The sequence below is a fragment of the Erythrolamprus reginae genome, chromosome 4 (genome assembly GCF_031021105.1).
Source record: "Erythrolamprus reginae isolate rEryReg1 chromosome 4, rEryReg1.hap1, whole genome shotgun sequence".
Taxonomy (NCBI): domain Eukaryota; kingdom Metazoa; phylum Chordata; class Lepidosauria; order Squamata; family Dipsadidae; genus Erythrolamprus; species Erythrolamprus reginae.
Genome location: NC_091953.1, coordinates 114,299,000 through 114,319,577, shown reverse-complemented (window position 1 = coordinate 114,319,577; position 20,578 = coordinate 114,299,000). Strand labels below are relative to the sequence as shown.

The 20,578-nt window shown below is 39.0% G+C and overlaps 1 protein-coding gene across 1 annotated transcript in view; it reads right to left on the bottom strand.

Annotated features, from left to right (window-relative positions):
* UGGT2 (UDP-glucose glycoprotein glucosyltransferase 2) overlaps positions 1 to 20,578 on the bottom strand; it is an 88,266-nt gene that overhangs the window by 40,095 nt on the left and 27,593 nt on the right. The window contains exons 7-17 of the mRNA XM_070751285.1: positions 18,693 to 18,765; positions 17,283 to 17,383; positions 15,913 to 16,012; positions 15,203 to 15,263; positions 13,846 to 13,937; positions 12,304 to 12,454; positions 10,457 to 10,576; positions 9,153 to 9,238; positions 7,664 to 7,799; positions 3,539 to 3,670; positions 1,347 to 1,508 (exon numbers count right to left, since the gene is read on the bottom strand). Of these exons, the coding sequence (XP_070607386.1) occupies positions 1,347 to 1,508; positions 3,539 to 3,670; positions 7,664 to 7,799; positions 9,153 to 9,238; positions 10,457 to 10,576; positions 12,304 to 12,454; positions 13,846 to 13,937; positions 15,203 to 15,263; positions 15,913 to 16,012; positions 17,283 to 17,383; positions 18,693 to 18,765 (1,214 nt within the window). The remainder of the gene's footprint in view (positions 1 to 1,346; positions 1,509 to 3,538; positions 3,671 to 7,663; positions 7,800 to 9,152; positions 9,239 to 10,456; positions 10,577 to 12,303; positions 12,455 to 13,845; positions 13,938 to 15,202; positions 15,264 to 15,912; positions 16,013 to 17,282; positions 17,384 to 18,692; positions 18,766 to 20,578) is intronic.

The following is a 20,578-nucleotide window of genomic DNA, read 5'->3' as shown; positions in this document are numbered from 1 at the left end:
GAAACAATGTTTTGTCTTACGAACCTTTCATCTTACGAACCTCCCCCTGGAACCAATTAGGTTCGTAAGACGAGGTATGACTGTATTTATTTAGCTATTTATAGCCCACCTTTATTATTTTCACAAAAACTCAAGGTGGCAGACACATCTAACAAGCCTCCCTCATCCTATTTTCCCTATAGCAACAACCCTGTGAGGTGACTTGGGCTAAGAGAGAGTGAGTGGCCCAGAGTCACCCATGGCTAAGGCAGGACTTGAACTCACAGTCTCCTTCTTTCTAGATATTGACAAAATTGAACGGGTCCAAAGACGGGCTACAAGAATGGTGGAAGGTCTTAAGCATAAAACGTATCAGGAAAGACTTAATGAACTCAATCTGTATAGTCTGGAGGACAGAAGGAAAAGGGGGAACATGATCAAAACATTTAAATATGTTAAAGGGTTAAATAAGGTTCAGGAGGGAAGTGTTTTTAATAGGAAAGTGAACACAAGAACAAGGGGACACAATCTGAAGTTAGTTGGGGGAAAGATCAAGAGCAACATGAGAAAATATTATTTTACTAAAAGAGTAGTAGATCCTTGGAACAAACTTCCAGCAGACGTGGTTGGTAAATCCACAGTAACTGAATTTCAACATGCCTGGGATAAACATATATCCATTGTAAGATAAAATACGGGAAATAGTATAAGGGCAGACTAGATGGACCATGCCGTTAATTAGATGTTTGCAACTATTAAAATGTTTGCAATTATTAAAATAATTAGATGTTCACTCCAAACCAATTCTTTATGAAACAAGTATCATATAAACATAATGGCAGCAATATATTAACTCAGTGTTTCTCAGCCTTAAACATCGGAAGACGTGCGAACTTTAGCTCCCAGAATTCCCCAGCCATTCTGAGAGTTGAAGTCCATAAGCCTTAAAGTTGCCAAAGTTGAGAAACACTGTATTAGCCCCAGCGAGGGAGTGCCCTCTGCCAGCACTACTGGTCCAGTCCTGGTGACGGGTGAGTGTGCATTTGGCGTGCACGTGTCCAGTGTGAGATCTAGCACAAGGACGCTCGGATGTGCGAGATTTCAGCAATTTTTGCCAAATTTTTTTCTTCCACGCATGCACGGAAACAAACACACACACCCCAAAATTGCCAAAATCTCGCATCCTTGCACAAGATTTTCCTTGCTACACACATGTGCAGAAGCCAAACCTCACGTAGTCATGCATGCGCAAATCCTGCAGGCTCGGATATGCATGCGTTGACATTTCCGCTACCGGAGTGGCCCACTAATAATTAGCCCATATTTCATTGGACATTCCTGTCTACTAAAGGAAAAAAAAAACGTACCGTGGACACTGCCCGCTGAAAGGCCTCTGTGGCATCTATGATCTTCAGCAGAGAAGTCTCTAGTTCTGCAATATTCATCTCTTTTCTGTTAAAAGGCACGCCATTAAAGAGAGCTTGAGGCAAGGGGCCCAGTCCAGTCTTCTTATAAAACATTGCTCCAGCCTAAACAAATCGGGAATGTCAAGAATTACACCAAAAACGGGATTAATATAAAGAAAAAATAAATAAACCCAAAGCATCTATGAACTGCAGAGTGGAAGACTAAAATACAATGTTCCCTCGATTTTCACGGGTTTGAACTTCGCGAATAGCCTATACCACGGTTTTTCAAAAAATATTAATTAAAAAATACTTCACGGGTTTTTTACTATACCACGGTTTTTCCCACCCGATGACGTCATATGTCATCGCCAAACTAATAATTTTTGCAAATAAATAACAAAAAAAATAATTGTTAATAAATAGTTATGTTTATAAATATCAGGGTCACTAAGTGTCTTATTCAATGGTGAGTACCAGTAATAATGGTGAGTAAATGGTTGTTAAGGGAATGGGAAATGGTAATTTAGGGGTTTAAAGTGTTAAGGGACGGCTTGTGATACTGTCCATAGCCAAAAATAGTGTTTACTTCCGCATCTCTACTTCACGGAAATTCAACTTTCGCGGGCAGTCTCAGAACGCATCCCCCGCAGAAATCGAGGGAACACTGTACAGTGGTACCTCTACTTAAGAACTTAATTCGTTCCGTGACCAGGTTCTTAAGTAGAAAGGTTTGTAAGTAGAAGCAATTTTTCCCATAGGAATCAATGTAAAAGCAAATAATGCATGCAAATCCATTAGGAAAGAAATAAAAGCTCAGAATTTGGGTGACTCAAACCTTTGTTTAGATCGACAAATCTAAGTCCAAGCTAAGTATTAAAATCGTGTAAATCTCTGATATCAGGATGCTATTAAAAATTAATTGAAGATATTTCTTGTTGTGGTTGGCTCTGGGCCAGTTCCTGCTCCAAGGACTGTGGGTGTTGATTTGGGAGAATCCTCACGTTATCAGAGACCGGTTTTGCTGCCAACAGCTTCAGACAGAGTGAGGATTCTGTGTCAAGGGCAGACTCTGGAAGTGAATCAGGATCGGATGGTGAGGTAGTTACAGGCAGCCCATTACCTAATGACCCCATTAGTGAATCATCATTAGATTCAGAGGAAGAGGGATTCATAGATGCTCGCAGGCGCAGGTTTATGATGAGAAGGGAACAACTGCGCAAATATTATAGAAGATAAGGGAGAACACTTGTGGCTGGGGCAATTAGGCTAAAGGGGCTGCTGATAAATTGCTAGCGTCGCTGAGAGCATGCGTGCGAGATTATCCCTTTGGAGAGAGACGAGTGTTGTTTCATTTTGGATTGCTTCAGGATTTACCAGGACTTTTTGACTATTTCACAGTTAAGTACAGTGTGGACTCTTGAAGGGGCGGCTGTGACATCTTCACAGCTGCCTTTATCTGCTCTGCTTTTGTTTTCACAGTATTCCAGGCTTGTGGTTTGTGGGAGAGCACTTTGGCTGATTAAAGCCCGGCATAACATTTATGATGGTGACTATTCCCAGCTATATGATTTCTTGCTATATGGATGTTATGGGGTAAGAATCTGGAGACGAAGAAATAAGAAACTTTCTCATTTATTACCACCACAAAACAATTTCTGTACCAGACACACAGAATTAGTTGACTTGTGTCTTCACTTATGAAGACACCAGGCTTTGAATCTTTCAGTTTCTTTGTACAGTGTTCCCTCGATTTTCGCGGGTTCGAACTTCGCGAAAAGTCTATACCACGGTTTTTCAAAAATATTAATTAAAAAATACTTTGAGGGTTTTTTCCTTATACCACGGTTTTTCTCACCCGATGACATCATATGTCATCGCCAAACTTTCGTCTGCCTTTAATAAATGTTTTTTTTAAATAAACTTTAATAAATAAACACGACGAGTAATAATCTAAATGGTTGCTAAGGGAATAGGAAATTGATATTTAGGGGTTTAAAGTGTTAAGGGAAGGTTTGTTATACTGTTCATAGCCAAAAATAGTGTATCTCTACTTCGCGGAAATTCGACTTTCGCAGGCGGTCTCGGAACACATCCCCCACGAAAATCGAGGGAACACCGTGTTCCATTCTGCAACTTTCAACTCTTTCTACCTTTCTCTTGTCGTCATATTCAGAGTCAAGACCCAGGATCTCCTCCATATCAGCTAGAGGAAACTGTCTGTGAAGAAAACGCTTCACGTTGTCCACCGAAAGGATTTCTCCCTCTTCTACTTGACGATACATCTAATTGAAGGGAGCAAAAGAAAGATAAACGATACAATCCATTCTACTGTTACAATAGAATATTTAGCAATAGTTAGAGGACATTCCATTTTTATTATTCATTCTATAAATAATTCTTAAAAGCTCCTATCATCCATTCGAAGGTTCACCCTTATTAGCCAGTTTTCAACAGTACAGATACTGTAGTCCTTGAGTTACGACTGCAATTGAGCCCAATATTTATGTTGCTAAGTGCATCGTGTGAATCGTTGCCTTTATTATGCTAGTAACGTGGTTGTTAAGTAAATCTGGATTTCCCATTGTTAGAAGGTTGCAGAAACTGATCACATGACATTCCAAGGTCAACCACTTGCCAAGCATCTGAAATTTGATGCTGCAAGAATCATTAAGCAAGAAAAAACGGTCATAATTTACTTGTTTCAGTGACTTTGTAACTTTGAACAGTCACTAAATGAACTGTTTTAAGTCAAGGACTACCTGTAATATTTTCAACCAACTATACTTCAACGCACGCTCACTCTTTATTTTTGTAGTCTCTTAAGAAAAAGGAAAAGTATAATACACATATTAAATTAGCATTTATCTTCCATACCAGCTATGAAATGAACCAGGCAACCAAGGCAACCAACCATTTGCATTCAACCAGAGCCAAAAAAAAAATTAGTAAATTTCTAAATATATAGTCATATTAAAACTTTCACAGCATGTGAGAAAATCCATGTAAGTCAAAAATCTGTGTAAGTTGAAATGTGGGTGTACAATCTAACAGTTCTAAATTAAGCACTGCATATTAAAGTAGCAATTAAGGCATATTTCTATTACTGGCATACAATTTTATATATTTGTAGATTGTCTTCTTAGAAAAGAATGGACTCTTGCTGGCTTCAAGATGTCTAACATTAGTCAGCTCGTATTTAATATTTTAGTCCATTGCTTCCATTTTATCTGAAATGAATGGGAAGTTTTATTTATATTCAATTCCCATCCTGTTCTAGGACCATATTATTCAATTATATAACATTTCTCTTAAATTCATTTGCTTGCTGTTCTGTTCTCATTCCATGTCCCCAAAAACAGTCCTTTTATAATTTATGAAGATTCAAATGAACTATTTGACCATAAGGATACCTTTGATGTAGACAGATTTAAACTAGATGATGTGCCATAGCCATCGGCAGAACAGAAGGCAAATCATAAACAAATTGATTTACTGGATTGGGAATGTAGTAGTCTCTAACTCTTGAACTCATATCTTAAGCCAGGGGTCCCCCAAACCTAGCAACTTTAAGACTTGTGGACTTCAACTCCCAGAATTCTGGAAGTTAAAGTCCACAAGTCTTAAAGTTGCCAAGTTTGAAGACCACTGCCTTAAGGAATCATAGCCAGCAATTACTAACCAATGGAGTATTTAACAAATATTATTGTAACATATTTATTCCTCCCTAGAAAAATGAATCTTATTTAGGATGGTATCTACCGTATTTTTCGCTGTACCAAAAGTATAAGACGCACCAGCGTATAAGAGGCACCTTAGTTTGGGGGGAGGAAAACAAGTAAAAAATGCCTCTGGCTCCCAGCAAACAGCAGTGGTACCTCGGTTCTCAAACACCTTGGTTTTCGTACATTTCGGATACCGAACAAAATTTTCTGCAAAAATTTGCTTCGGTATCCGAACAAAAATTCGGATACTGAACAGAAAATTGTTTACTATCCGAAATGTGCGACCAGGGCAGCTTTGCAAAGCAGCTACCAGAAGATCTGAGGGGACGGCGTGAGAGGGAATGGGAGTCGGGATCCGACACGCCCTTCCTGGCCACCTTCTTAACAGCCTCCCAGTCTCTACCGTCTAACTGCTCCAAGCTGCAGGAAGGGTAGGGCTGGGTGCAATACCGGCAGCTTGGGGGGCTCCTTTCCTCAGCGGTTCAGTTTGTTACCTCCAGGCAGCTGCACCAACTTTTTCCTTCCCGGCGGTGGCGGTTCCGGCAGCTTCCCTTCATCATGTGACGTTCTCGATGCTGCTGCTGCTCCTCGAAGGGAAGCCGCCGCCGGGTAAGAAAAAGTTGGTGCAGCTCCCTGGAGGTAACAAATTGAACCGCTGAGGAAAGGAGCCCCCTGAAGCTGCCGGTATTGTAGCCAGCCCTACCCTTCCTGCAGCTTGGAGCAGTTAGACGGTAGAGACTGGGAGGCTGTTAAGAGGGCGGCCAGGAGGGACGTGTCGGATCCCGACTCCCATTCCCTCTCACCCCGTCCCCTCAGATCTTTATCCCACAGGAAATAGAGGAAATAGATTTAATTGGTTCCCAGCAAGTCAATGGGCTGGGAACCAATTAAATCCATTTCCATTATTTCCTATGGGATAAATTAATTTGGTTCTCGACCAAATCGGTTCCCGACCACACTTCCGGAACGAATTGTGGTAGAGAACTGAGGTACCACTGTACACTGTTTACTCTGTATTTCTGTACATGTGTGCCTAACCCACAGAAGCAGCAAAGAATTGGAGAAACGTACATTATGGCAGTATATTAATGTCAGAAAGTTTTCTTAAATATAGTCACACTAACTCCTCCAAATTATTTAAATAGATTTACTCCAAACAGGACTAAGTCAGGGTTTAGCTCGGCTGCCTTATCTCAATACTAAGACAGGACACTGTTACATTTCAGATTATACTTTTATAGATCTTTAAAACTGATGTGGCTTTCTGGAAGTCTACATTATTCTCTGCTATTTAAAAGAAGATACAATAGCACTGGGCCTCTTCAGATAAAGTGTATTTATTTTTAAAAGCTTCTTCATTTTGTTAAGTAGTCTAGAACAATAAAGCAGTCTTTAAAAAACAAGTCTAACAATTTGAATATTCTATAGACTTTTATAGTTATCGATTAACCTCCTTACATCCCGATTCAGGAGTCCAACATTGCCAGCAGACCACTTCCCAGCAATTTGCCTCTTTGCAGCTAGTTTCACTTTCAGTTCTAGCACATGGCCTGCCTGTGCTGAATCAGCTGTGTGTCAGGAGGCTGATATTCACTTGCTTGTGCTAATCAGGCTCTGTGTTTGCTGCAAGGAGGTAAAATGCTGGAGGCAGAGACCAAAGGATGGGGCTGGCTGGGTACATTCGGTGTATAAGACACACCCATGTTTTCACCCTCTTTGGGGGGATAAAAAAGTGTGTTGTATACTCCAAAAAATATGGTAATCAGCCTCCTCCAGAGAAAACACTCACATAGAAACATAGAAACATAGAAGACTGACGGCAGAAAAAGACCTCATGGTCCATCTAGTCTGCCCTTATACTATTTCCTGTATTTTATCTTACAATGGATATATGTTTATCCCAGGCATGTTTAAATTCGGTTACTGTGTATTTACCAACCACGTCTGCTGGAAGTTTGTTCCAAGGATCTACTACTCTTTCAGTTAACTCTTTTAGTTAAAGTGACACTAGTTAACTCTTTCTCCTCCCTACTATTTTTCTATATCTAAATGACATATCACATAGGTTGCTCTGCTTTGAAAGAATTATCTCCTTTTTAAAGGATTTTTTTAAAAAATCTTGTGGTCACCATGAGTGTCAAATGGTGGTTTTTACTGTTTTCATTCTGATTCCAGTCCTGTCAATACTCAGCTGCTTGAAATTATTGTTAAAAGGATTGGTAAACTGAATAGCCAACCATGTCCATTTAATCCACCTCAAATAGTAAATATGACTACTATATATCATACGACAGGCAATATAATAATGTAGTACACATAATATTTTGCTTTATTGATCTTGAATCTGTTGCAAGCTAATTTTAGTGGACAATCTCAAGTCTTAAACAATCTCATGAGATTCTTTATTCTCTATTCTTTGTTACACCTTAAATATGTGACATTTCCTGCCTACACAAGTTTTTAGCAATGCTATCCTACGGCTATTTTGCATCTCAAAGAAAGTAAGGCTAACCTTAAATAAAGCAATATTTTAATCTTCTTACAAACACTAACATAAAGTAAGGAGACAAAAGCATGAGGTATATCCGCTTCATCTGCAATAAAGTTAAAAGCTCTCCACAGGGCAACTCCTGCGTCATCATTTCCATCAACCTCGTCATCCGTATTTAAGATGAAAACAAAGCCAAGTCTGCTCGAGAAAAAGAGAAATACTGTGAGAATGGTAAAACTGCATCCAACTACGCTGAAAGGACATTAAATACAATTATATTAAAAACAGGTTAAAATATGTCACTTAGGTCTTCATCAAAAAAGATAAGTCGTAATATTCCAACAAGATCCAAAAATGTATGTATGTATTTATTTATTTATTTATTTATTTATTAATCAGATTTGTATGCCGCCCCTCTCCGCAGACTCGGGGCGGCTCACAGCAATAATAATACAATGTAAACAAATCTAATATTTAAGTTAATTTAAAACCCCAATTTAGAAACCAATCATACATACTAACATACCATGCATAAATTTTATAAGCCTAGGGGGAGGGAAAGTCTCAATTCCCCCATGCCTGACGACAGAGGTGGGTTTTAAGGAGCTTACGAAAGGCAAGGAGGGTGGGAGCAACTCTGATATCTGGGGGGAGTTGGTTCCAAAGGGTCAGGGCCGCCACAGAGAAGGCTCTTCCCCTGGGTCCCGCCAAACGACATTGTTTAGTTGACGCGACCCGGAGAAGGCCAACTCTGTGGGACCTAACTGGTCGCTGGGATTCGTGCGGCAGAAGGTAGTCCCGGAGATATTCTGGTCCGGTGCCATGAAGGGCTTTATAGGTCATAACCAACACTTTGAATTGTGACCGGAAACTGATCGGCAACCAATGCAGACTGCGGAGTGTTGGTGTGACATGGGCGTATTTAGGAAAGCCCATGATAGCTCTCGCAGCTGCATTCTGCACGATCAAAAATATTAAAATGAATACAAAGTTAACATTTTATGCCAATTTAATAGAATTGCTTTTGATAAAATGTAAAGCCAATATCCCAAAGGAAGCAAAACTTCTTCAAAGAAAACCCATAAAGTCCAGGTGCAGTTCTATAGATATGTTGATCTTTCAAATTCCTGCACAGTGTGATATGGGAATCTTTCAAAACTAAGTCTCACCATACCAGGAAGCTTCCAAATTTGGAGGAAATTGTTTTGCAAATATAACTGGATCAACATAGGAATGAATGGAGACTGATCATGGAACAGTGTTACAAGTTATGATATTAAAGTTCATAAAGAATATGCTTTTCTTGTATCCATTTAAATGCAGATAGATTTAGGCAGACATACTACCTGTTTGATGGAATTAACTGAAATCTATGGAAATATAGCATTTACCCAGAATAAATGCAAATCAACAAAACAATGTATTAAAATCTCTCCTTTCTATTTTGTTGACTGGCTGAGAAATTGCAATTGCCACAATTCTGAAAATGAAAACAGTGAAGAGAAATTCCTTTACTTTTTAATCTCAGGCAGAATTTCAGTGTTAATTTACCTTAGAGGTACTTTCTGACTGTAAATTAATTCAATAAGTTTAATGAAACCAGCTGCTTCTTCCTGGAGAGGGTCAATAAAAAGGATCTACAAGAGAAGAAAATTTTATATATCCATGGTTCTTACTCTTTTTGTACCTTCTATTTTCTCTTTAATATACACTGAAGGCCCCAAGGAAGTATTCAAGGATAAACTGGGAACTTTTGTTGATACCAGTGGTTCTCAACCATTCTAATGCCCGTGATCCCTTAATACAGTTCCTCATATTGTGGTGACCCCAACCATAAGTCTAGCGTCAATTCTCCCAACAGAGCTTTAAACTCATTGATGGGAAGGACACCCCCATGCAAATGCCTGATTGGTCGGATTGTAAAAATATGTTCCAAGGCTTTAGTTCCTAACACGATGGGAAATTTGTCTTTTCCCATGGCCTAAGGTGACTCCTGTGAAATGGCTATTCGATCCCCAAAGGGCTCCCGCCCCTAGGTTGAGAACCACTGATGAACCACTATCCTGGTTCATGCACTCAATAGGACCAGATAGTTAAAATACATATGTAAAGACAAAGTTCACATGTCTCCCTCACAAATTGTGATGTATTCTATAAATCATGGTGAAACAGCAATTGATAAATGCAATAGGAAAATGATGTCAAAGTATAGCTGTGCTTTTCTAAGTACAGTGTTCCCTCGATTTTAGCGGGTTCGAACTTCGCGAAAAGCCTATACCACAGTTTTTCAAAAATATTAATTAAAAAATACTTCAGTTTTTTCCCCTATACCACGGTTTTTCCCACCTGATGACGTCATGTGTCATTGCCAAACTTTCGTCTGCCTTTAAAAAACATTTTTTTAAATAAACTTTAATAAATAGACATGGTGAGTAATAATCTAAATGGTTGCTAAGGGAATGGGAAATTGTAATTTAGAGGTTTAAAGTGTTAAGGGAAGGCTTGAGATACTGTTCATAGCCAAAAATAGTGTATTTACTTCCGCATCTCTACTTCGCGGAAATTCAACTTTCGCGGGCGTTCTCGGAACGCATCACCCGTGAAAATCGAGGGAACACTGTATTATCAAGGATACACTGCTGGGTATACTTTGCAATCAGTTCAGTGGTACATTCAAAACTAAGTAGATAAGTGAATTGCTGAAAAAATGTGCAAGAAAAAACTTTGTGTTTTTTGTATACTAAGATGTAATTTCAATATATCCCTACTGAAAATATTTAAAAGAATACATATATGCTCTCTCTCTCTCTCTCTCTCTCACACACACACACACACACACCATATTTCACACTTACCATATTATATAAATTCCGTCTAATCTGTCGCATCATTCCTGCATATGCTGGTTTGAGAAGTTCCTGAAAACTTGAAGGCCACTTGTTATACATAGCATCCGTTTCTAGATTATTGACCCACTAAAAAAAAATACAACAGTAATGGGGCATTTAATAGTGATGCTACTATCAAATTAAACCTTATGAAACACAATGTTCTCCTAAGTCCATCTGAATAAAGTAGCACTCAGCATGTTGTAGTTTTAACTTGTTAAGGGCTCCACTGCTGACCAATGCACCTGGAAGCCAGTTAAGAAGCTAATTATATTGCTGGAATTGGGAGAATATTGTAGGGACTATGTGGAGAAAATAAAGCTGAAAACATCTTTTCTGACCACAGTTTTATAGATGCCAAAATAATTGGGGAAACAGCTGGATCATTTGGCCTGCAAATTTATTTGTTTTGGCTTAGTGTCTTGTATGTGTTTGTTTATAAACTGTAGTTTGCAGTTTAGCACGTTGTATAACTCCAGCCAAAATTATATTATATTCAATAAAGGTATTAAAAGAAATAATGGCTTTGTGAAATATGTGAACCCATTGGGACTGTGTTTCCTTAACAACGTATATAGAATAAAAATATGTCACCCAGGTGAAACAAATCAATCCTTAATGGTAATTACAGAAAGGTTAGCCCAACAGGGCACTCTGAGGCCTGGGTAGAATCAGCATTGCTTCCAGAAATGTTTGTCTTTTCTACATGATTCCAGAAAGGAGTCTCTGCCTATGCCAATTGATATACTACCTCCTAGTACAGTGATACCTGGTCTTACGAACTTAATTGGTTCCAGGACGAGGTTTGTAAGGTGAAAAGTTTGTAAGACAAAACAATGTTTCCCATAGGAATCAATGGAAAAGCGATTAATGCGTGCAAGCCCAAAACACACCCCTTTTGCCAGCCGAAGCGTCCGTTTTTGCGCTGCTGGGATTCCCTTGAGGCTCCCCTCTATGGGAAACCCCACCTCCGGACTTCCGTTGCCAGCGAAGCGCCCGTTTTTGCACTGCTGGGATTCACCTAAAGCATCGCAGAAACATGGAAGTCCGGAGGTGGTGTTTCCCATGGAGGGGAGCCTCAGGGGAATCCCAGCAGTGCAAAAACGGGCACTTCGCTGGCAACAGAAGTACGGAGGCGGGGCATCCCAGTGGCGGCGGCTTGGGTTTGTAAGGTGAAAATAGTTTGGAAGAAGAGGCAAAAAAATCTTAAACCCCGGCTTTGTGTCTCGAGGGGTTTGTAAGACGAGGTATCACTGTATTGGTAAAGGTAAAGTTTCCCCTCACACATATGTGCTAGTTGTTCCAGACTCTAGGGGGCGGTGCTCATCTCCGTTTCAAAGCTGAAGAGCCAACACTGTCCAAAAACGTCTTCGTGGTCATGTGGCCTACATGACTAAATGCTGAAGGTGCACAGAACACTATTATCTTCCCATCAAAGATGGTCCTTATTTTTCTACTTGCATTTTTACATGCTTTCGAACTGCTAGGTTGGCAGAAGCTGGGACAAGTAACGGGAACTTGAATCGAGGGATTCAAACCAGCCTTTCTGATCAGCAAGCTCAGCATCTTAGCCACTGAGCCATCAGAAAGAATTGTTTTTAAAAATATCTAAACAAAGACTACTTTCTCCTCAATTTCTGTTAAGCAGCACAAGCCTCCAGGACTGTGGAAATGGCAGGAAATTTTGCTCTGTAACAAATCCAAATTTTCAAAATTAAGTAAGATTGTTGCCATTGTAGCATTTATTCATTATAACTGAAACCAAGAATCCAGCGGCTCTTTAAAGATTAATATGCACAAAAACAATTACTTACTACAATTGCTGAGTGACGGATGTCTAATGCGTAAGATGCATCTTGAGATTGGGAAGCTAACCTCATGAATTTACTCGGAAGATCTCCTTTAATTCCAAGGGAGTGAAGAACATGCATTGCTTTTCCTTCTGTCTTCAGAGTTTCTAAAATGCTTTAGACAAATATATTTCATATATAAACACTGCACAAAAGAATCCAAAGAATAATAGCTAAAGAAAGAAAAATATTCCATCTGCTGGTGGCTGCACTCCTTTAACTCCACCCCCCACCCCCACTGCTATCTGGTCAATAACTCGGTTGAGCCTCAGCAGGAATCTATTTATTTATTTTTTGAATGTATAAGCCGCCCTTCTCCAAGCGGACTCAGGGCAGCTTACAACAATAAAAACAATTACAAAGTTAAAAAGTTTAGAAAGCAGCAGTGGGCACAGGACAGTATCCAAAAAAGGTATGAAATTAGTGGGGTCTAAAAGGCTAGTTAAATGTCAGTTCCGATCAGTGTTCCCTCTAATTTTTTGGAGGGGTGGGCGGAAAAGTATAGTGTCTGAACGGCAGTCCCTTTGGGACTGGGCGGCACAGAATTAATTAATTAATTAATTAACAAACAAACAAACAAACAAAAAACCCACCCTGTTTTGCCTCAGAGAATTTCAAAATAAAATACTGTACTGTGTGTCTATAACAGTGAGCTCATAATAGGGCAACTCTATCAATATCAAAATGCCACTTAAATAGTTGAGCTAGTTTCAAACTAGATTTTGATTTTCTTTCTCTCTTCCTTACTCCCATTCTTTTTCTTTCTCTTTTCCTTCCTCTCTTTTTCTATCTGTTTCTCTCTCTTCCTCTCTTCCTCTCTCTCTCCTTCCCTCTCACTCTTTCCCTCTTGGCTTCTGGGCAGGTTTGGAAAACTCTGAGTTGATGATGATTTTTAAGTGAGCGATTGCTCACTGCTCAGCTTAGAGGGAACTATGGTTCCAATACTTATTTTCAGGTTCTGTCTTCTGTCTATAAAACAGCCCACAATGTATAAAAAAGAATTAAACGTTAAAATGTGAAACTAAGGCTTCTGATGTTCAGCTCTACAGCTCAGCAGGAGAAAAGTGAAAAAAGTCAGATTCCCAATACTTCTAAACTATTGAGTTTACATGCTTGAAATGCAATCCTCAATCTGAGAACTATAACATTCAATTCTATTTATTTTCCTATCAGTAATTTCTATTTCCTCAGCTAAGGATGCTTAAGTGATTGCAAACCTAACACGAAGGTTCTGATGTTCATGTGCTCTTACAAAACAATAAAAAGAACATGTTAGCACTCATGTTCGATGCATTATAGTACTTGTCTAAAAAGTGGTTTCAACTGCTTTGAAACTCATCATGTTTGGTACTCAACACATTTTGATGCAAAAAAAATTGTTTTGGTTTGTTTGTTATGTTTGAATAACATAACAATCACAGAGATCAAAGTTGTCTTGGAGTAAGGAGTGGTTAAATATAGATAACTGAGCATTCTGGATGGTAAGCAAGCTGCAAACTACTTTACCTAAAAGGATCACGAAGATCCAAGTCTATTGGAATGCCGTTTAAAAATAAATGTGCTTCACCAGGCTTAAGTTCAAGAGATTCATGCAGACGCTGGAAAAGAAAGGAAAGGTTTGATGGCATATTATGAAATATTCTCAGTTCTGATTTATTTATTTTTTAAAGCTTCAGTCAAAAGAACTGTATTAGGTGCCCAGCTGATTCTAGGTTACGTTCCAGGACTAGAACTTACCACTTACCCCTTGTCCAGTCAGTGAAGCAGTGGAAGTGATGTGCCGGTGCATGGAGGCTGTTGGGGCCTGGATGGGCGTCAACAGACTCAAACTCAACCCTGATAAGACGGAGTGGCTGTGGGTCTTGCCTCCCAAGGACAATTCCATCTGTCTATCCATTACCCTGGGGGGGGGAATTACTAACCCCCTCAGAGAGGGTCCACAACCTGGGCGTCCTTCTCGATCCACAGCTCACATTAGGGAAACATCTTTCAGCTGTGGCAAGGGGGTGTTTGCCCAGGTTCGCCTGGTGCATCAGTTGCGGCCCTATTTGGACTGGGAGTCACTGCTCACAGTCACTCATGCCATCATCACCTCGAGGCTCAACTACTGCAATGCTCTCTACACGAGGCTATCTTTGAAAAGTGTTCAGAAACTTCAGATCGTGCAGAATGCAGCTGCAAGAACAATCATGGGCTTCCCTAAATATGCCCATGTCACACCAACACTCTGCAGTCTGCATTGGTTGCTGATCAGTTTGCGGTCACAATTCAAAGTGTTGGTTATGACCTATAAAGCCCTTCATGGCACCGGGCCAGATTATCTCCGGGACCGCCTTCTGCCGCACGAATCCCAGCGACCAGTTAGGTCCCACAGAGTGGGCCTTCTCCGGGTCCCGTCAACTAAACAATATCGTTTGGCGGGACCCAGGGGAAGAGCCTTCTCTGTGGTGGCCCCGGCCCTCTGGAACCAACTCCCCCCAGATTAGAATAGCCCTCACCCTCCTTGCCTTTGGTAAGCTCCTCAAAACCTACCTCTGCCATCAGGCATGGGGGAACTGAGATATTCTTTCCCCCTAGGCTTCTACAATTTATGCATGGTATGTTTGTATGTATGATTGGTTTTATAACAAGGGTTTTGAGCTGTTTTAGTATTGGATTTCTACATGCTGTTTTTATCACTGCTGTTAGCTGACCCGAGTCCACGGAGAGGGGCGGCATACAAATGCAATAAATAAATATAAATAAATAAATCTCCCAGTTTCTATTCTGATGCCTAAACCATTGCATCAAACTGACTGTTATCTCTTAGTAGCAGACAGTAAATTCTTTCATTTCATATTCTTTTAAAAAAACAAATACAAACCTTTTGGTTTTCTTCTATTTCTTTTCTCATTTGCTGGTTTACTAGCACTCTAGTCAAAGATCTGGAGAAAAATGTGAAAAAGTTACTAAGTACAGTAATTATTTTGCGCTTAAATATTTATTCATCAATAAAGTGCATCACAGCTCAGTACGGATATTAGCACTAAACTATGATTGTAGAAATATATGGCTGAAACTTGGTCAAGCTAGGGCTCATGTGCTCTTTTCCTCCTTTACACACTGCCCATATGAGAGTAGAAATATCAAGTTCCTTCTTAAATTTAATGACAATGTACTATATTAGACCACTTTAGATTATCCAGAATACTTCCACATATATTCTTGTGCACAAATGGCGGTTGATTTAAATTTTGCAATTACATTTGATATACAGTATAGTATATAGCAATAGCGATACAACTTATGTATTGCTTCATATTGGTTTACAGCTCTCTCTAAGCAGTTTACAGAGTCAGGATATTGCCCCAACAATAACAATCTGGGTCCTCATTTCGCCAACCTTGGAAGGATGGAAGGCTGAGTCAACCTTGAACCCGTCAGAATCGAACTACCAAACTGCTGACAGTCAGCAGAAGTATTCTGCCATACTGCATTCTAACCTAATTCTATATGGCAAATTAAAATAATTCATGATGATAAACAAGCACAAAATCCAAACATTCATATGACTATCACAGAATTAAATTGTACCTGGCCTTTACCGGGAAGTTCTGTGCGATGTCTTTCATTACTTTTAATGCATTGTAAACAGGGGCAGAGAGAATTTGAGAGGCTGCTTGCAAACTAATATCTGAAAGAGAATAAAGCATTGCCAAAGAACCTCAGATTACATTCAAAATTTTGTAAACAATACGGATAGTCTTGGACTTGTGAGCATTGACCTTCAGCAATGGTGGGGACTCCACTGGAGGTTTTTAAGAAGAAGACATTTGTCCAGAATGATATAGGGTCGCCAGCTTGAGCAGTGGGTTGGACTAGAACAGCAGTCACCAACTGGTAGTCCATGGAGCACTGGTGATCCACGAGAAAATGTTGGTGGTCCACAGAAAAATTATTTGCATTTTTATATTGCACTAAGTCAGGGGTCCTAAAACTACGTAGAAACAAGGGTGGATGGGAGAGGAGGGGTGGGACGGGAGAGTTAGAGGCTAGTGAGAGGTCTCTTGAGGTGAGTGACATTGAGTTGGCCTCAACAACCCAGTCACATGACCACCTAGCCACGCCCACCAGTCAGTCATTAGGTAAACCATATTAGTGGTGCATGGAATTTAAAATTATGAATTTAATGGTCCCTGAGGTCCGAAAGGTTGGTGACCCTTGGACTAGAAGACCTCCAAGGTCCTTTCAAACTATTATTCTGTTATTCTAAAGATTAACTGCGGGAAGTAACAACAGCACTTTAAAAAGTGACTGATGACTGGTCTTTGCATTTACAACCATTGCAATGTCCCTGCAAACATGTGATCAAAATTTGGTTGCTAGGTGACTGGCATGTTTTTACCATGTCCTAGTTTCACCTTATCATCATGTGCAACCTTCCAATAAGCAAAGCCAATAGGAGAAACCAGATCCATTTAATAACCATACGATTTGCTTAATGAATATGGCACAAAAAGTCGGAAAATCGGGCAAAATTCACTGAATTGGCTAGCTCCATAAAATGTGTTACACCTGGTTATAAACGAAACAAACCCAAAAGAAAGCATCTGAGGGCTTAGCATGTTTTGTGCACCCTAATCCACAGGAAAACAGATTGTGATTTTTGTATCATAACGATGATTATGGTTCTCTCTTTCAAATATAGTATCAAGTCATGTTCTGAGTTTGCACTAAACCAATTTTTTTTAAAAAAAAATGACAACACTGGGTTTCACATAAAAACTCAAATCATACTTTGCTACAGTCCAAAGTGGAATTCAGGAAAAAAAATTAGTTTTTAGTTCCTCTCTGACAAAATGAATTTAACAAATAGCATTCAGACAAGGCTTCCGACTGTAACATGGATTTATTACTGGCACATAATGTTTCACAAAGATGAAAATCAGCATAATGAGCAATACCTCTTAGTTCCCACAATTTCAAAGGTTCTGTATTATCACTGCTTTCAATCAAGTATTTTTTCAACTCTTCCAGATTGTCTTTGAGATCAGGATGGTTCTCCCTGGTTTATAAAATATAAAAAAGTTAAAATTAAAGTGCATTTATACAAAGGAGACTAGACTAGTCTATAGACTAGACTAGACTATAGACTAGACTATAGACTATAGACTATAGACTAAACTAGACTAGACTATAGACTAGACTATAGACTAGACTAGACTATAGACTAGACTAGACTAGACTAGGGACTAAACTAGACTAGACTAGACTAGACTATAGACTAGACTAGACTATGGATTAAACTAGACTAGACTATAGACTAGACTAGACTATAGACTAAACTAGACTAGACTCTAGACTAGACTCTAGACTAAACTAGACTAGACTATAGACTAGACTAGACTATAGACTAAACTAGACTAGACTAGACTACGCTGGACTAGACTAGACTATAGACTAAACTAGACTAGGCTAGACTACGCTAGACTAGACTAGACTAGACTAGACTAGATTAGAGTAGGCTAGACTATGCTAGACTATGCTAGACTATGCTAGACTAGACTAGACTAGACTAGACTAGACTACACCAGACCAGAATTCTAGAATTGAATTATTTATTGGCCAAGTGTGATTGGACACACAAGGATTTTATCTTCAGTGTATAGGCTCTCATTGTACATAAAAGGTATGAGTGATAAATCATGATCATAGTCATCATAAAAATACATTCATCATAAATCATAACATACAACACTTAGTGATAGAATCAACATAAATCGTACTATTCTTTCTTCTGTATGACAATTATTTAAATATTTATTTGTGTTACAGTTTTAAAACCCACCCAATTAAAAAGATTCTAGAAAGGAAAATAATTAAATGCAACAACAGATCAAAGTTCTAAAAAACAACACTAATAATAAACCAATAAAACTTTTCCTTTTGCTAAAATTAGGACTGTTCTTTAACATTCTTCCTTTTTCCTCAATATACAACAATACAAAGCATACGTTGCAAATTAATAACTTCTTGAACTTAGATTTATACAATTAAAAATAAAAGTGATGTTCTATGAAGTTATTCTATTGTTGTTTTCCTTCATATAAATCAAATGAGGCACTGAGAATACCTTATTTGCAACATACTAGTAATTTTAAATTTTAGCCGTAATTACAACCACAATTAAGCCTAAAATTTTTGTAACAAACTGGTTAATTGAGTTTTGCCCCATTGTAACACCTTTCTTGACAGAGTTGTTAAGTAAATGACACGTTTATAATATCAGTACAATTCTTTTAATCTTTGAAATATAATAAAGTCATTCATTTACTCAAATGTAAAATGAAGGATTGGGATTGAAATCAACTTACGTTAATGTATCAAAGAGAAATCCTTGGACTTCACTCTCATTATTATCTTCTTCCTCTGTTCTATTTCTTGTGGCTAAACATACATCAGAAGAAAATATAACAACATATTCCGTTTGCAAATGACTGATTTCCCTCCCCAAAATGAGCAAAAAGAAATTACTGACAAAATCTCCATTAGAAAAGAACCAAAAGCCTAGCTCAGTGGATTTCAAGCTGGCTGAAGTGTAGACATCAGAGAGTTATTGTTAATGGCGAGTATTCTGAGTAGAGACAGGTTACAAGCGGTGTGCCACAAGGGTATGTTCTGGGACCTATTTTTTTAATATGTTTGTGAGTGACATAGGGGAATGTTTGGTAGGGAAGGTTTGCCTATTTGCAGATGACTCTAAAGTGTGCAATAGGGTTGATATTCCTGGAGGAGTCTGTAATATGGTAAATGATTTAGCTTTACTAGATAAATGGTCAAAGCAATGGAAACTGCAGTTTAATGTTTCCAAATGTAAAATTATGCACTTGGGGAAAAGGAATCCTCAATCTAAGTATTGCATTGGCAGTTCTGTGTTAGCAAAAACTTCAGAAGAGAAGGATTTAGGGGTAGTGATTTCTGACAGTCTCAAAATGGGTGAGCAGTGTGGTCGGGCAGTAGGAAAAGCAAGTAGGATGCTTGACTGCATAGCTAGAGGTATAACAAGCAGGAAGAGGGAGATTGTGATCCCCTTATATAGAGCGCTGGTGAGACCACATTTGGAATACTGTGTTCAGTTCTGGAGACCTCACCTACAAAAAGATATTGACAAAATTGAACGGGTCCAAAGACGGGCTACAAGAATGGTGGAAGGTCTGAAGCATAAAATGTATCAGGAAAGACTTAATGAACTCAATCTGTATAGTCTGGAGGACAGAAGGAAAAGGGGGGACATGATCGAAACATTTAAATATGTTAAAGGGTTAAATAAGGTTCAGGAGGGAAGTGTTTTTAATAGGAAAGTGAACACAAGAACAAGGGGACACAATCTGAAGTTAGTTGGGGGAAAGATCAAAAGCAACGTGAGGAAATATTATTTCACTGAAAGAGTAGTAGATCCTTGGAACAAACTTCCAGCAGATGTGGTTGGTAAATCCACAGTAACTGAATTTAAACATGCCTGGGATAAACATATATCCATTGTAAGATAAATACAGGAAATAGTATAAGGGCAGACTAGATGGACCATGAGGTCTTTTTTTGCTGTCAGTCTTCTATGTTTCTATGATTGATGTACATTTCAATTCTCATCGCTTCTATCTCCCAAAAAATTATAAATGTACATTATTACTATATTGATTGTCATATCTTCTGTATGGTGAATGAGTGCAGGGAAAGCACCCCACAGGGAGATCATAGCTGTGATATAAGGATATCTGTAAGAGGGAATTAAAGGCCTTGGGAATGGACATTAACATCTGGGAAATCTTGACCTCTGATCGTTTACCTTGGAGGCTAAAGACACAGCATGGCCTTCTCCATTTCAAGGAGATACTTGTTCGGCAGGCCGAGGCAAAGAGGCAGGCCCAGAACTAGCGAAATCCAGGGGTTGGGCAGGGGACAGAGTGGATCTGCCCACAGTGTGGAAAGGATTGCCACTCTCGGATTGGCCTATTTAGCCACACTAGATGCTGTTTTAGGAACTGTTTCCAGAGTGCGATACCACAGTCTTTCGATACTGATGGTTGCCAATGTAATATAATATTGATTCTCAGTGCCGTGGCTATTTTTGCCATCTCCCCCCAAAAAGAACTAAGAGCAAGTGTCTGGAAAACAAGTACTAGACAAATTACTGCCCCAATAATATATATATATATATATATATATATATATATATATATATATATATATATATATATAT